The sequence below is a fragment of the Silurus aristotelis genome (genome assembly GCF_946808225.1).
Source record: "Silurus aristotelis genome assembly, chromosome: 9".
In the NCBI taxonomy this organism is placed as follows: Eukaryota; Metazoa; Chordata; class Actinopteri; order Siluriformes; family Siluridae; genus Silurus; species Silurus aristotelis.
This window is the reverse complement of record NC_139582.1, coordinates 4,968,344-4,984,910: the sequence shown is the minus strand read 5'-3', so window position 1 is coordinate 4,984,910 and position 16,567 is coordinate 4,968,344. Positions and strand designations below refer to the sequence as shown.

Genomic DNA, 16,567 nt, shown 5'->3' with positions numbered 1-16,567 from the left:
GCTGCGCAGTATCGCGAGGCTCATGTGCACTCGTGCTGCCATTAACTAGCACTTTCTTTTATATGCCTGCAGTAACTGGAGTTATATTGTGTGTAATCTATCGGTCAGCATTGTCTGTTACTCTACTGGTTTAAAAAATAAGCTTTCTTGTAAAGTGTTACTCCTTGTTCAAGCAAGCAAGCCAAATATTTAGCCCTTTAGTAAAAGTGAAGAAAAATTTATTTTCTGTTCGCTTCCTCAAATGTGATCCACATGGGCATTGTTTTTTTTTGGTTCCTTCCAAGCCCTTTTCAATCGCATTGATTCTTTCTCAAGTCTGATTTGACAGAAGGTGATCGTTTGTGTTCCAGAACGGCACTTTAAGATAGTAATAGCTGCAGTAAATCCCACAGGTATATTGCTTTCAAGGTGCTACGCATCCCAATGCTTAGTAGCCTATTACTTCACAGGAACAGCTTCATTTGGATGCTAATTATAAATGAGTTGAATTCATACCGTATAGTGTTACTTATTATAAAAGTATTACATCACCTGGAGTTTTATCTACAGTAATACACAGTCATATTATAAGATGAAGTACTCAGTTTTTCCCCCAACATGCCTTTCATACGTATGCCTTTCCATGAAAGATGAGAAGGCACTCAGTATTTTCATTCGATTATCAGGTTCACGTATTGCTGCTGTCACTAAAGGAAGTGTGTGGGAGTGTGTGCGAGAGGGAGACGGTGCATCTTTAAAGCCCATGGACAGTTGCTTAGTAACTTTAAAAACAGAGAAGATCAAAATAGGCTGAGCTCCTCCAGAAGCACTCTGAAGTCTGAAGACCCTAACAAGTCTATAACTCATTGAGCATCTCAAATTCATTTAAAAGAAGTATGAGTGGGAAAGAACAAGACCTCAAGCTCTTTGTGATGATAAGATAAAAATATTTGAGATGACAGTGAAATGTGACATGAACTAAAAAAAAAGGGGATTAAGGTAGATAAGATGACAGAAGTTGCAGAGCATGGTCCAGCATTCACTTCTGTCTCTCTCAATCATTTTTATTTTTTTATATAACCCCAAGACTTCAGTTCACAGTTCTTCACAGATTGAACAGAGCTGACGAACAGCTGCCTGTCATTTAATTGCCCTCTACTGCTCTTATCAAGGCCTCCTAGTGTTTGCACTTGAGTGCACTAGCATTGTTTTGTGCCATCCTCTTGCCCCACCACATGTCTTTGTGCTTGACTGACTCGCCTTGGGACAGAAAAAAGTCCCATGGATCACTGAGCAGCATTGAACGTGCCTTCGCCAAAGCAAGATTTGAGTTTCAAGGGTCATGCTGTTTTTTTGAGGGATGCATGTGATGTTCAGTCGAAGGCTCAAATCATTACCATTGCTCTGTTTTAGCACTGTTATTCTCTGATTCAGCCATGCATTTCAACATTTAGACAATAACCTGGCAAAAAAAAAGGATAAATTCCATGAACACAATCTACTAATGTAATTCAATTATTAACATTTTAAAATTTATAAAATATATATATATTTTTTTCTGTCTGCTGGAATATTGCATTGAATAAGTCGGACATTATATTGTAATTTTCGTCTTTATATTTTACCAACCTGCAATTTCATAAGGGTGCATAGTCTTTTTATATTCTTTTTTATATCCACTGTATATTTTAAGTGCCATTCTGGATATTCAAATTCAGCTTGTGTTTAAGGCTTTTCCATTAAATGAATTCTTTGAAATGTATTATATGTTTTTATAAAAAATAAAACATATTCACTATATGAAACACAGTAACGCCGTAAAACCTTTTTTAAACATAATCCACCAAAAGTGGCAAAAAGATAAAATATGTAATAAAATAGGGTCATTGCTTCAGTTAATAAACTACAACAACTGTACTTCATATCCAAGTGTTGTAAGTCTTTTATTAGTGGGTGATGCGGACTCTGAAGAAACTTTGAATTGTAAAATTCTATCACCTTGCAGAGAAATGAGCCATCAAGAGTCAGAGATAAGGTCTGAAAATAGAATACGCGGAAGACTTGAAGGGTTGACACTTTCTGTAATCCAGGTCCATCACATTGAATAAGACATCAAATTGCACAGGAAGTAAGTGCTTCCGATACACTGTGCGAAGCAGCTAAACTGGCTGTTCAACTGGTTCTGAATACAAGAGAGCAAGATCATTTTTAGTGGTGATGGCTATCCATTCAAGACATGGTGAAAAGATAGACAGGAGAGAAAAAAGTGAAAAAGAAAAGATTTTGGACACAGACTGAAAAAGCAAGGTTAAGCAATGACATGAGTGTGGTGGCTTATATTCAGTTAAAGAAACAGTCCAGCGTCCAGCAGCGGTAAATACAACAAACAAATCCTGAACATAAAAAAGGAAATTCCAAACAGCTCTAATTGGTCAATGCATGGACTCCACAAAACCTCTGAAGGTGCCAACACGTTATCAGCAGACCCTTTAAGTCCTATCAATAGTAAATTGGATCCACCATGGATCAGACATGGTTTTTCAGAACATCCTGGCAAAAAGTTCACGATGCTCGATTAGACAGAGATCTGGGAAATTTGAAGGTCTTGAACTTTCTGTTTAAGTTTAACATTGTGTACTTCTTGCCATGTTCCTGAAACTATTGTGGATGTTCAGGGAGTATTGTTCTTCTAAAAGAGGCTACTGCTCATTTGGAAATAATGTAACACGAACAATTGTTTCTTTGTGTGCAGCAATGTTTAGGTAGGTGATATGTCTTAAAAATAACATCCAAATAAACTCCAAGTCCCAAGCTTTCCAAGAAGAACATTTTCTAAAGCATCACACTTTATCCATAGACTTTCGTTCTTCACAAAGTGCACCCTGGTGCCATTTCTTCCCTGAATATTTGACAAATATCCACCTAGCTGTCCACATTTTATAAAATAGAATGTGATACATCAACATCAGACCAGACCACCTTCATATATTACACCAGTGTGATGAGACTTTTTTTTTTTTTTTATTTCTACTTATTCATTTTACCAGTGAAATTATTATTACCATTTTTTCAGTGGTTTCAATGTCTGATCACATATACAAGTAAAATCTAATACTGTGATGATCAGTGTACATTTTGTGTTAAAAAACAAATAGTTTGAAGAATTATTAAACGATTCAAACACACTTATTAATTATTCTGTAATGAACCTGTATATTTATTCAAAATACCTGAATGTATTTGTATTTGTCTTTTGGATACAGGATTATCTTTAGAAAAAGTAAAGGAACGATGGTAATGAATAAAGTGTCTTAATTGCAGAACAGAATCTAAATAACAACACCCTTACTAAGAAATTTTTTAGGGTTAATCTCATGCTTCTTTCTCTTTCAAAATCTTAACCTTTAATAAAAATGTCAACTTTAAATAAAGAAAGTCAGCCTTAAATAACGAGTCAGCTAAAGAAGCAACGTAAAATAAGAAATAAAGGTCAACAATGTCAATTTGAGACCACTCGTAGTAAACTAGCTAGATTTTCTAAATGATTGTTTCTGAGCTGAACTCCCATGGTGTCTGTCTGTCTGTCTATCTATCTATCTATCTATCTATCTATCTATCTATCTATCTATCTATCTATCTATCTATCTATCTATCTATCTATCTATCTATCTATCTATCTATCTATCTATCTATCTATCTACCCAAATGATTCTAGCTGTCTGTCTGTCTGTCTGTCTGTCTGTCTGTCTGTCTGTCTGTCTGTCTGTCTGTCTGTCTGTCTGTCTGTCTAGCTATCTCATTCTATCTGTCCCCTGTAAAATACTTTATATAGTATTTGAAATATTTACTACACTCTGTTGTTAGAGTGGCATTAAATGTAATTTTCAAGTCGCAAGATTCATGCATGCAACAAATAAACACCCTTTCATGATGTATGCCTAAGGAATATATATATATATATATATATATATATATATATATATATATATATATATATATATATATATATATATATATATATATATATATATTTTTTTTTTTTTTTTTTTTTTTTTTCCTTAGGCATACTAGCTTTGGCTCTGCTAAGTCTCACCTCTGCAGCACTGCTCAGGCTGTCCTTGTTCTCGCTGGCTCTCACAAGCAGAAGGTAGCGGTGCTGGTCAGTCTCATAGTCCAGGCTTCGGGTCAGGCTGATTTCTCCACTTTCCTGATCAATGCTGAACAGGCTGCTGGGGTTGATAAGCAAACTATAGCTGATCGGTTCCTTCTGGAAAGACAATGCTGGAGTGACCAAAAAGCTGCAGAAGAAATAGAGAGAGATGTTACAAGGAGGATGAACGGTCAAAGGTCCCACAACATAGAAAATTTGTACGGATATGAAACTGTGTGTAAAAATACTGGCTTATAAAATAGTGTTTCTATCCAGGTATGAAATGAAAGAAAATCTTTCTCTTGACAAGCTCGCTATTACAAATTCAAGCAGTGTCGATGGAAGAGTAGACATTTTGCAAATTGAATTTGACAGCGATAACCCCATGAGCAAACGTTTATCCGTTTAGCCTCTGCAAGGAGTTCGGTGTATAAACTTGTGCTGGGACACTTAATCACCAAAGGCCTGTGGACATAAACAAAGCCTACAACCATCATTTCTGCAATAGATTACAGCCTAAAACAATCACAAGGCACCGAGAGAAACTAGTGATGAAAGCCTTGAGGGTCTGGAGACTGATCAGACACCAGCCAGGCTACCGAAACATGGCTGCTCATATGATATGAATCAGTTATAGAAAAAAGAACAGCATGAGAGACAAAGGGATTGATTCGTGGTGGAAGGAACGAAGATAAGGAATTAAAATATTTATGTTTTGAAATGTAAAAAAAAAAATAAATAAAAATAAAAAAAATAATGAGGTTCAAAATAGTTTTTGGTTTTAAAACAATAAATATTGAAAAAAAAAAAATCTCATTATAGCTTGTTTTTGATTATTTCTGCTAAGTTTAGACCTAAAATAAATGAATGATGTTGAATAATTGCACATGTAAAAGCAATTAAAGTGTAGCTCATAGCAAGAACAGGGTGATTAATGATTACTGCCTTATGTACAGCTAATATGGATTAATCCCTTATTCTTTATATACATAGAGAGGATGATATGGCAGGTGAAAAGCATCAGCAGGATTTTCCAGGAGCTGCTATTTTAGAATAATTTAATCACCCATATGTGGATTCCAATATTATCACCTCTTTTATGAAAGCAAAATAAGGTTCCACAGTGCACAGCTCAACCAGAGAAGAGCCTGTAGAAGAACCTACTTGTACTTTCAGGTCACCTCTGGTGACAGTTCGATCATTATTTTTATATTTGGGCTCATGCATATTAATTGTTAGCTTTTGTGCGGTGAAACAATTATATATAAAAATAAAGACATAAATACAACAGAAGAGATTTCATTTCCTATATTTGTGTACGCCAGGGTAATAAACAATGATTAAAAACAACATACATGGGCCAATGTGCTTGTTTACTGCTCCTTACTGTGTAATTTGTCACCCATGAACATGCTAACACTCAATTTAGGTTTGGATAACTTTTGACTTTCTAAACCTGATCAGCTTCTAACATTCAAAGTACTGAGTAATGGTCCAAGACCACCAATGCTCCAAAGGAACAGAGCCATATTTCAACCTTGAGGAGACCATATCTTAACCAAGATATAAATCAGAGTTTATGACTGGAATGCCACATAAGCATTGATGATATTCAAACCAATTCCACCACAACTAAACTCCGAATGCCATGATAAACCTAAATGTGGCTACTTAGACTAAACTGGCTCACCAAACACATCATTGGCCATTGGCCTACATCATCCTATTAAAACTTTATAATTAGTCCAATTTGTTCACAATTCTGCTATATCTGGGCTTAATATGTTTGCTTAGTCATCTAACTATAAGCAAATACCAACCAGATGTTTAGAAAAAAGCATTTATTTCTTAGTCAGGCTATCATTTCATTCAAAAAAGAAGAAATATATGATTAATCTACAGTTATCAGACTGTTAATACATACCTAAATGTTTTATTTTCCTTTTAACCTATGGAATGTCTCCATAGTATGCGCATGCATACATATTTCAAGAAAAATAATGGACCGGATGGTGTGAGAGTAAAATCTCTGACACAACATAAGTAAAGCAAATAGGGATAATGAGAAACCATATTTTAGGATTAGTCAACGTCTCCAAGTTGTAGGGATTGTGTTTATTCTTGTGAAATGTAATTGCAAATCAGCTTATGTAGTGAAAACACAAGCCAAAGAAAAATTATTCGGATGCATATTCAGCATTGAGTAAACAAAGACCAAAAAAAAAAAAAAAACGCTCTTCTTTCCAGGTTGAAAAAGAGCTAAATAAAAAATGTATAACTTTTTAATTTTTAATCGGACGTCATGTGACAGCGTGTGAGAAATTAGATTGTGTCATAGACGGTTAAAGCTTTTTATCAGAGAGGTGCACAAATAGGGCCAGTAATGAGCTATGCATGAATTCTATTGAGCTCACACTCCGTGCTTCAGTGGGCAGTCCAAAGAGCAGCACGGGAGCAAAGATCAACAAGTAACTGCTCTGATGATGAAGATAATGAAGAGCAATCTGTGACTGGTACCGGGTAAACGATCGCGGCCTATGAAAGATTTTTCTATGCGTGGTGTTAGATAAATTTGCATTTGAACGCGTGGTCATTACTCACGGCTGTCCCTCGAGCGTGTTTTCAGGTATGGATATTGTGTAGGAGGCATTGGTGAATTGTGGGGCTCTGGGTCCTGATATCACGGAAAGGATGGCAGGAGTACCGCGACTCCCCAGACGATCGGCAGCCATGACAGTCAGTAAATACTCCCGGTCCCTCTGCAGAGGCAAACCCGTGGTCCGCACATGACCTGTCTTTCTGTCCACGTCAAACCGGCCATCACCTCCTACAAGAACAGTATTTTACAGTATTAGAGTACAGTAAAATGCAGTTCATTAATTCACTAAGTCACCTTCTCATTTATCCTATTAGTGTTATCAATCAGACAATCAGATTTCAAATCCAGATTTCACCCTGAAATACTAAACATGTTTATATTGTAATATATTTTATATATTTAGCATTTCTGGCCTGGTGCTGTATTATTGCAACTTTGAGAACATTTATATATATGGCATTCGGCAGACGCCTTTATCCAAATAGACTTACATTTATCTCATTTATATAACTGAGCAGCTATGGGTTTAAGGGCCTTGCACAGAAGTCCAGGACTGGCAGGATTTAGCTAGGATTTGAACTTATGGCCTTCAGATCCAAAGTCCAATGCCTTAACCACTAAGCTTCCACCTCCACCAGTTCTCAGCAGCAGTCTGCCGTTCTAATGCCTGATTTATCGATGGTTCTTAGTCCTCCTTGTCTCACACACCATCTTCCAGCTATGTTCCATGTTATATTAATTATAAATCAAATCTAGAAGTAGTGGAGACAGAAAACACTTGAGTTTCAGAACACCATGTGTTGATTCATGACACAAACTCGGCTCAGCTAGACAGAGGCTTACAGAATTGCAAGCACAAAGCAGCAATGCCACTCAAATCTTTGATACATATGTGTATACTATGTGGAGGTTAAAGAGCTAGAAAAAAGTAAATGTATTTGAATGGCATTGCAGGAAACCGTTACACAAAAGGGAAAAAAAAACAAAAAAACCAAAAAGAAAACAAAAATCAACATTAGAAGATAATCTTGGATCACTGAAGATCAATTAAGCTTAATGTGTAAGTGGTCGAGGGTAGACCTTTTCTTTTACGCTTCTGTAAGTCGCTCTGGATCAGTGGGTATGCTAAATGCTGTTAATGCAAACGTAAACGTTATTGACTTCGAGCAGTTTCTCTTTAAGAACCAGCTTGAACTTGTTGAAGTCTATAGCGATTTCCCTGGACAATGTTAACTTCCATCTCCATCTTCTCCCGCTTATCCGATGCCGGGTCGCGGGGGCAGCAGTCTAAGCAAAGATGCCCAGACTTCACTCTCCCTAGACACTTCTTCCAGCTCTTCCGGGGGGACACCAAGGCGTTCCCAGGCCAGCCAGGAGACATAGTCTCTCCAGCGTGTCCTAGGTCTTCCCCAGGGTCTCCTCCCAGTGGGACGCGCCCGGAACACCTTCCCAGGAAGGCATCCAGAACAGATGCCCTAGCCACCTCAGCTGACCCCTCTCGATGTGGAGGAGCAGCGGATCTACTCTGAGCTCCTCCTGAGTGACTGAGCTTCTCACCCTATCTCTAAGGGATCGCCCAGCCACCCTGCGGAGAAAGCACATTTCGGCCGCCTGTATCCGGGATCTTGTCCTTTCGGTCATGACCCAGAGCTCATGACCATAGGTGAGAGTAGGAACGTAGATTGACCGGTAAATCGAGAGTTTCACCTTGCGGCTCAGCTCCTTCTTCACCTTGACAGACCGTTACATCGACCGCATTACTGCAGAAGCTGCACCGATCCGTCTGTCAATCTCCCGTTCCACCCTTCCCTCACTCGTGAACAAAACCCCAAGATACTTAAACTCCTCCACTTGCGGCAGGAACTCCCCACCAACCTGAAGTGGGCAAGCCACCCTTTTCCGACTGAGGACCATGGCCTCGGATTTGGAGGTGCTGATTCTCATCCCAGCCGCTTCACATTTGGCTGCAAACCGTCCCAGTGCATGCTGAAGGCCCTGGTCTGATGAAGCCAACACGACAACATCATCTGCAAAGAGCAAAGACGAAATCGTGTCATCACCAAACCGGACACCCTCCGACCCCTGGCTGCGCATAGAAATTCTGTCCATAAAAATTATGAACAGAACCGGTGACAAAGGGCAGCCCTGCCGGAGTCCAACATGCACCGGGAACAAGTCTGACTTACTGCCGGCAATGCGAACCAAGCTCCTGCTTCGGTCATACAGGGACCGGACAGCCCTTAGTAAAGGGCCCCCGATCCCATACTCCCGGAGCACCCTCCACAGGCCGCCGCAAGGGACACAGTCGAATGCCTTTTCCAAATCCACAAAGCACATGTGGACTGGTTGGGCAAACTCCCATGAACCCTCCAGCACCCTGTAGAGGGTATAGAGCTGGTCCAGTGTTCCACGGCCTGGACGAAAACCACATTGTTCCTCCTGAATCCGAGGTTCTACTATCGGCCGTATTCTCCTCTCCAGTACCCTGGCATAGACTTTCCCAGGTAGGCTGAGAAGTGTGATCCCCCTATAGTTGGAACACACCCACACAATGTTAACTTCTGTTTATGTAATCACTGCACGTACCTTGTATAGGGTTTAAATTGAATTTCTCATGCTGGTATATTTATATCTATCTGCCATACTTTGACTGCCTCCCATCTGCTTTTGCTTGAAAACATGCTCTCAGCATTTATCTCAGCCTGGCCTGCCATATCGAAACAAAATTTGGTTATGAAACGATCTGTCTTACCATCAGACAGGAAGTATTCCACCTCTCCATTGATGCCCTCATCACCATCCCGAGCTGTGAGCTTGTACACAAGTGTACTTGGGGCTGCGCTGGGAGACACCACTGCCAGGTAGGGAAATGGTACCATTGTCCACTCTGGAGCATTATCATTGACATCCAGGACTGTTAGCTCAACTCTCATCAAATACCAATCTGGACCTGCAGCAAGAGGAGATACATGCACTCTTATTTACTCCATGTTTATCAATAGACTTTGTTTAACCCCAATTGCAAAGAAAGAAACACTGTGCAAAATGTACATAAAAACCTAATAATTAGCAAATCTCATAAATCCATATTATATTCACAATAAAACAAAACATTTATATATATATATACAGTGGGTACGGAAAGTATTCAGACCCCCTTAAATTTTTCACTTTTTGTTATATTGCAGCCATTTGCTAAAATCATTTAAGTTCATTCTTCTTCCTCATGAATGTACACATAGCACCCCATACTGACAGAAAAACACAGAATTGTTGACCTTTTTGCAGATTTATTAAAAAAGAAAAACTGAAATATCACATGGTCCTAAGTATTCAGACCCTTTGCTGTGACACTCATATATTTAACTCAGGTGCTCTCCATTTCTTCTGATCATCCTTGAGATGGTTCTACACCTTCATTTGAGTCCAGAAATTTTTGATTATACTGATTGGACTGGATTAGGAAAGCCACACACCTGTTTATATAAGACCTTCCAGATCACAATGCATGTCAGAGCAAATGAGAATCATTAAGGTCAAAGGAACTGCCTGAAGAGCTCAGAGACAGAATTGTGGCAAGGCACAGATCTGGCCAAGGTTCCAAAACATTTTTTGCTGCACTTAAGGTTCCTAAGAGCACAGTGGCCTCCATAATCCTCAAATGGAAGACGTTTGGGACGACCAGAACCATTCCTAGAGCTGGCCGTCCGGCCAAACTGAGCTTTTGGGGGAGAAGAGCCTTGGTGAGAGAGGTAAAGAAGAACCCAAAGATCACTGTGGCTGAGCTCCAGAGATGCAGTCGGGAGATGGGAGAAAGTTGTAGAAAGTCAACCATCACTGCAGCCCTTCACCAGTGGGGCTTTATAGCAGAGTGGCCCGACGGAAGCCTCTCCTCAGTGCAGGACACATGAAAACCCGCATGGAGTTCTCCAAGATGGTGAGAAATAAGATTCTCTGGTCTGATGAGACCAAGATAGAACTTTTTGGCCTTAATTCTAAGCGGTATGTGTGGAGAAAACCAGGCACTGCTCATCACCTGTCCAGTACAGTCTCAACAATGAAGCATGGTGGTGGCAGCATCATGCTGTGGGGGTGTTTTTCAGCTGCAGGGACAGGACGACTGGTTGCAATCAAGGGAAAGATGAATGCGGCCAAGCACAGGGATATCCTGGACGAAAACCTTCTCCAGAGTGCTTTGGACCTCAGACTGGGCTGAAGGTTTACCTTCCAACAAGACAATGACCCTAAGCACACAGCTAAAATAACGATGGAGTGGCTTCACAACAACTCTGTGACTGTTCTTGAATGGCCCAGCCAGAACCCTGACTTAAACCCAATTGAGCATCTCTGGAGAGACCTAAAAATGGCTGTCCACCAACGTTTACCGTCCAACCTGACAGAACTGGAGAGGATCAGCAAGGAGGAATGGCAGAGGATCCCTGAATCCAGGTGTGAAAAACTTGTTGCATCTTTCCCAAAAAGACTCCTGGCTGTATTAGATCAAAAGGGGGCTTCTACTAAATACTGAGCAAAGGGTCTGAATACTTAGGACCATGTGATATTTCAGTTTTTCTTTTTTAATAAATCTGCAACAATGTCAACAATTCTGTGTTTTTCTGTCAATATGGGGTGCTGTGTGTACATTCATGAGGAAAAGAAATGAACTTAAATGATTTTAGCAAATGGCTGCAATATAACAAAGAGTGAAAAATTTAAGGGGGTCTGAATACTTTCCGTACCCACTGTATATATATATATATATATATATATATATATATATATATATATATATATATATATATATATATATATATATATATATAACATGGAAAATAGAGAACAAACAAGCGGTGCTCGCTGCACTGGAAACCTATGGGGGAATTCATGATATACACAGGATGTCCAAAAAACTAGGAACCAATGAGTGTAAAACTACATATATTTAATTATGTGTTTATAATTTACAACATATTCTCTACAACATATGCTTTACATTTTCACGCTCATGTTTTTTGTGACTTCTATCATTTTAGTTTCTGCAAAATATTCGGATCAACAGAAATGCACAACATTTTCACATTAACTCCTGACTATTCGTATATGCTAATGACATTACCTGCCTAATCATGAATAAAACTAAATCCTAGGCATCTTAACTTATTACAACTAATACAGATACTGTAAAAACGTAGGCAAAACTTTAAAGATGTGTAACTACACTCTATATACAAAAGTATTGGGACACTTGACTTTTTCAGGAAAAGGAGTTCTTCCCCAAACTGTTCCTATAAAGTTAGAGGAACACAAATATCTGCTATTGAGCTCTGACCTCAACCCTATTGAACACTTGTGGGATAAACTGATGACTGCACCCCAGGTCTCCTCACATAACATCAGTATGTGACTTTACTAATTTCCTTGTCAAAATCGAGTGGAACATCTTCCCAGAAAAATGGAGGTTATTATAACAGCAAATGGGGAATAAATATGGAACAGGAGGACTTTTATGGTCCGTTGTCCACAAACGTTTGTTCATATACTGTGTTAATGATGAGCAGATAAAAATTCTGAACAGTTTCTTCTAGAAATTTTTTACAGCGGTTCTGTCATGCCTGATGTAGGATTTTATACAGATGTTTGGACCTTTTCATTTGAGTTGTCTGAAAGAAACCCAGGTTGGTTAAATATAACCTGGAAACTTTCCCTCCTATACTTCATTTCATCTTGTTGCACATTCGAAACCCAACTTTGCATGTCAGTGCTTGCGTGTGTGGCTTGATGCGTCGAGTGTTTGGGGATTGTGATTCCTGATTGTTCCTGTCACTCTGATTGGCAGCGACGGTGGAGCACCTGCCACCTTCAACTGATGACAGCAGAGGAGTTGTTTTACCAAAAGTCTGTTTATATTATCATGAGATAGAGTGATAGTAAAGATGAAAGAGATTCAATGAAGAAAAAAGCAAAGTGCGGACAGCTGAGAAAGAAAGGAATGCAGAGAGAGAGAGAGAGAGAGAGAGAGAGAGAGAGAGAGAGAGCGAGAGAGAGAGAGAGAGCGAGAGAGAGAGAGAGAGAGAGAGAGAGAGAGAGAGAGAGAGAGAGAGAGAGAGAGAGAGAGAGAAAGAAAGAGTTACTGCTTTCCATAATTGCACACATAATAAAAAAGAAAATTACAACCAAGGATCTACATTAAAAATCGAGTCAGCATCATTATAAACTGCAACGATACAACACTGCGTCTCATTTAAATCTTGACCCATCAGCGTTCTCAAAATGGTGCTTGTTCTATATATACTGTATACACGTCAAGGCTATCGATCTTTTTTTAATACTGTTCCAGATTGACATCAGTCAGCTTGGGCTTATAAACGCTAATCACTCAGAAGCTGCAGTGTTTTGAGTGACACCTATAAAACCTAATGAAAGACAAAGAGTTAAAAAGTGCCATCTAAGTGCAGTTCGTGCTCAATCTTCCAGCAATGCGGCTCAGTTCTTTTATATTAATCAGTTACCATGGCAAACACTCCTCCTGACATACAGCAGTGTTTCTTTGTCATAACTGATCACCTAATTTATTGTTTTACTTTATTCAATTATATAAACTATGAGGGTAAATAACTTTCATTAAGGCTGTGTGTTATTGAAATATGTAAGTTAAATCCCTCATATTTCAGCAACTATTTTTATTATGTTCTCAATGGACAATACTATAGAAATGTAACATAGATAATTTTTATTGTAGTCAAGGTGCAGCTTGTATAGCAGTACAGATTTACTGTCCTCTGAAAATAACTCAACATACAGTAATTACTGTCTAAATAACTGTCAACATAAGTGAGTACACCCTAAGTGAACATGTCCAAACTGTGTCCAAAGTGTTAATATCTTGTGTGAGTAACCATTGATATCTAGCACTGCTTTAATTCCACTGAGCATGAAATTCACCATAGCTGCTCAGGTTGTTGCTGGGATCCTCTCCCACTCCTCCATAATGACGCCATGGAGCTGCTGGATGCTAGACAGTTGTCATTTTGGTGTTAGGGGGCGATTTTATGTTTAAAAACTGCTTGTTTCTGAAGGAAGGGCATCATGTTCTGCTTCAGAATGTCACAGTACATGTTGAAATCCAAATTTCCTTCAATAAACCGCAGCTCCTGTGTACCATCAGTACTCATGTAGCACCAGACCATGATGCTACCACCACCATGCTTGACTGTAAGCAAGACACAATTTTCTTGGTACTCATCACCAGGGCATCGTCACTCATGCTGGACACCATCTGAGCCAAACAGGTTTATCTTAGTCTCATCAGACAACAGGACATGGTTCCAGTAATTAATACTTTTGGACAGGTTGTCTTCAGCAAACTCTTTGCTGGCTTTCTTGTGATCCAGCTTCGGAAGAGGCTTCCTTCTGGGATAACAGACATGCAAACTGATATGTTGCAGTGTTTGGTCTGAGCACTGACAAGCGGACCTTCTGCAACAAAGCTGCATGCGTCTTCTGCACCTGATACACAGCACAAGAACTTCTTAATGGGCCTTTGCGAGGCCTGTTTCCAGTGGAACCCATCTTGGAAAACCTCTGTATGACCCTAGCCATTGTACTGTTACTCAGTTTCAGGGTGTTACTGATATTCTTATAGCTCCGGCCATCTTTGTGGAGAGCAACATTACTAATTTTCAAATCCTCTTTTTTTCTTTGCTATGAGGTGCATGTTGAACATCCATTGGTCAGTATGAGAGAATTGTACTCAAAGCACCAGATTTTAAATGCTCTAATACAAAATGCACAAATTTGTATGGACCGGTCAAGCAGACAAAAACATGAACATGATGAAAAGGACTCACTTTGTTGCCAGTTATTTTCAGAATTTTTGGCCAAGGTCAAGTGTCTATATATACTGTATATATATATATATATATATATATATATATATATATATATATATATATATATATATATATATATATATATATTTTGGGATACTTGACTTTGTGCACAAGGTCATTGTCAAGATGGAACCCCAAACCAGCTTAATAAAGCTATAGGTTACATTAGCTGGAGTAGGAAATCATCAGTGTCCTGCTATAGAGGTCTGACCTCGACCCTATAGAACACTTCTGAGATGAATCGGAATGCTGACTGCGCCACATGACTCCTCAATGACTTTTCCAACACTGTAGTAGCTGAATGAGCACAAATCTCCACAACCGCACTACAAAATCTAGTGCAACATCTTTCCAGAAGTGTAAAGATTATTCTAATACCAAAGGTTGCCAGCATGTTTGTGTGCATGCACATGCATATTATATAGATCTAAACTCTCTTAGGATACATTTTATTTCAAGGAACTAACTGGCTCCTGCAAATGCGTTTTTATTCACATCGTATTTGAGAAGCGATCGCACGGAACTACCCTACCATTTGCAGGCCTGGCTTTCTCAAGAAATCGTGTTTGTCAACACAGGATGTAAGGCAGCAAAAGGCCCAGATGGAACTGCTCATCTTCCTATAATCACTGTATTTAGGAGCTAATCAGCCTGTGAGGATCTTGAAGGCCTGTTGGAGGAGTGCAACTTTGGCATTCATACTGAGTCAGTGACTTGCAGCTAATGGAGAGATGAAGAGATAGCACAGCCTTACAGGTGAAGCACAGAGCTTGTAGAGTTTTCTTTAGAGCCGTGCCATATGGCTCGGTGCCGGTTCTTCAGCCTTAGGGCTCATACCGGGTCAATAATAGTCCTGTTCCACATCAATGATGAAACTAAAAGCCCCAGTTTGCTGTTTGTCCACTGGCCCTCACAGATATTATCCATTTTGTTGTACTGATTTATACAGCAAAGAAGCAGAGTGTATGATTTCTAAATAACAGCAAAACAAGATTATGCATCCTCTAATAAAAAAGAGAAGCATTAATAGAGGAGAATTCAGCAGAAAATAAGCCTGGTGAAGGAAGTCACAGCAATTTAGTGGCGAAAGTGGGGGGAAAAAGCGGGGAAAGTGGGCAGGAGAAAAAAGAGAAGTAAGTGGACAAATAAAGAGCTGAATTACGAAAAAGTACAGCAGCAATAAAACAGTCCCAAGGTTGTTATGGAAACAGCATCAAAACACACGGACGGAAAAACACAAGCTGACAAGTGAATAAATCGATGACATTAAGAAAGAATGGGTACAGAAAGGCGTAGAAAAAAAACGCAAACGAATCAGGGGAAGCATTCTGATAAGCTTCACACACATGAGAATGGCAGCATGACAGCTGAAATAATCACATAGACACACCTTTTCTCTCGAAGTTCATTCAAAAGAACAACATATGTATACACAAATATTCAGATACAGCTGCTCTGGCAACCTGATTCTGACAAATCTTAGACAGGTACGTATGGGATTTTCTGTTTGTATTTTCAAGTTGTATTTTTCATGATGGTGTTTTATTTATTTATTTATTTTCCCTTTTCTTCTTATAGATAGATACAATTTTCAGAGGAAGCATTTATTGTATTAGAACTTATCACAAATGTATTAGGGATCCTTAAAGTGTTATTGCCATATTATAAAGGTTCAGACAGATGGATTTGCAGTTTAGACAGTTGCTGAAAGTCAGAATTTAGTGTGTAGACCTGACAATTATCAACTTGGCTTAATAATAATAACAATACTGATATTAATAATTGTATATAGTATTAACATGTAAGTTAACAACGTTCCTTTAAATTATTATTGGTATTATTATTATTATTGTTATTACTTAAGTAATAATTATTTATTATTTATAACGTTATCATTATATCTTAATTGCATGTGTACTTAAAATCCTACATATTTTAAACATTTAAACA

General features: G+C 38.8%; 1 protein-coding gene across 1 annotated transcript in view; it reads right to left on the bottom strand.

Moving 5' to 3' along the window:
* LOC310730735 (neural-cadherin) overlaps nt 1–16,567 on the bottom strand; it is a 314,803-nt gene that overhangs the window by 206,642 nt on the left and 91,594 nt on the right. The window contains exons 2-4 of the mRNA XM_083549799.1: nt 9,481–9,678; nt 6,731–6,956; nt 4,073–4,277 (exon numbers count right to left, since the gene is read on the bottom strand). Coding sequence (XP_083405925.1) covers nt 4,073–4,277; nt 6,731–6,956; nt 9,481–9,678 — 629 coding nt within the window. The remainder of the gene's footprint in view (nt 1–4,072; nt 4,278–6,730; nt 6,957–9,480; nt 9,679–16,567) is intronic.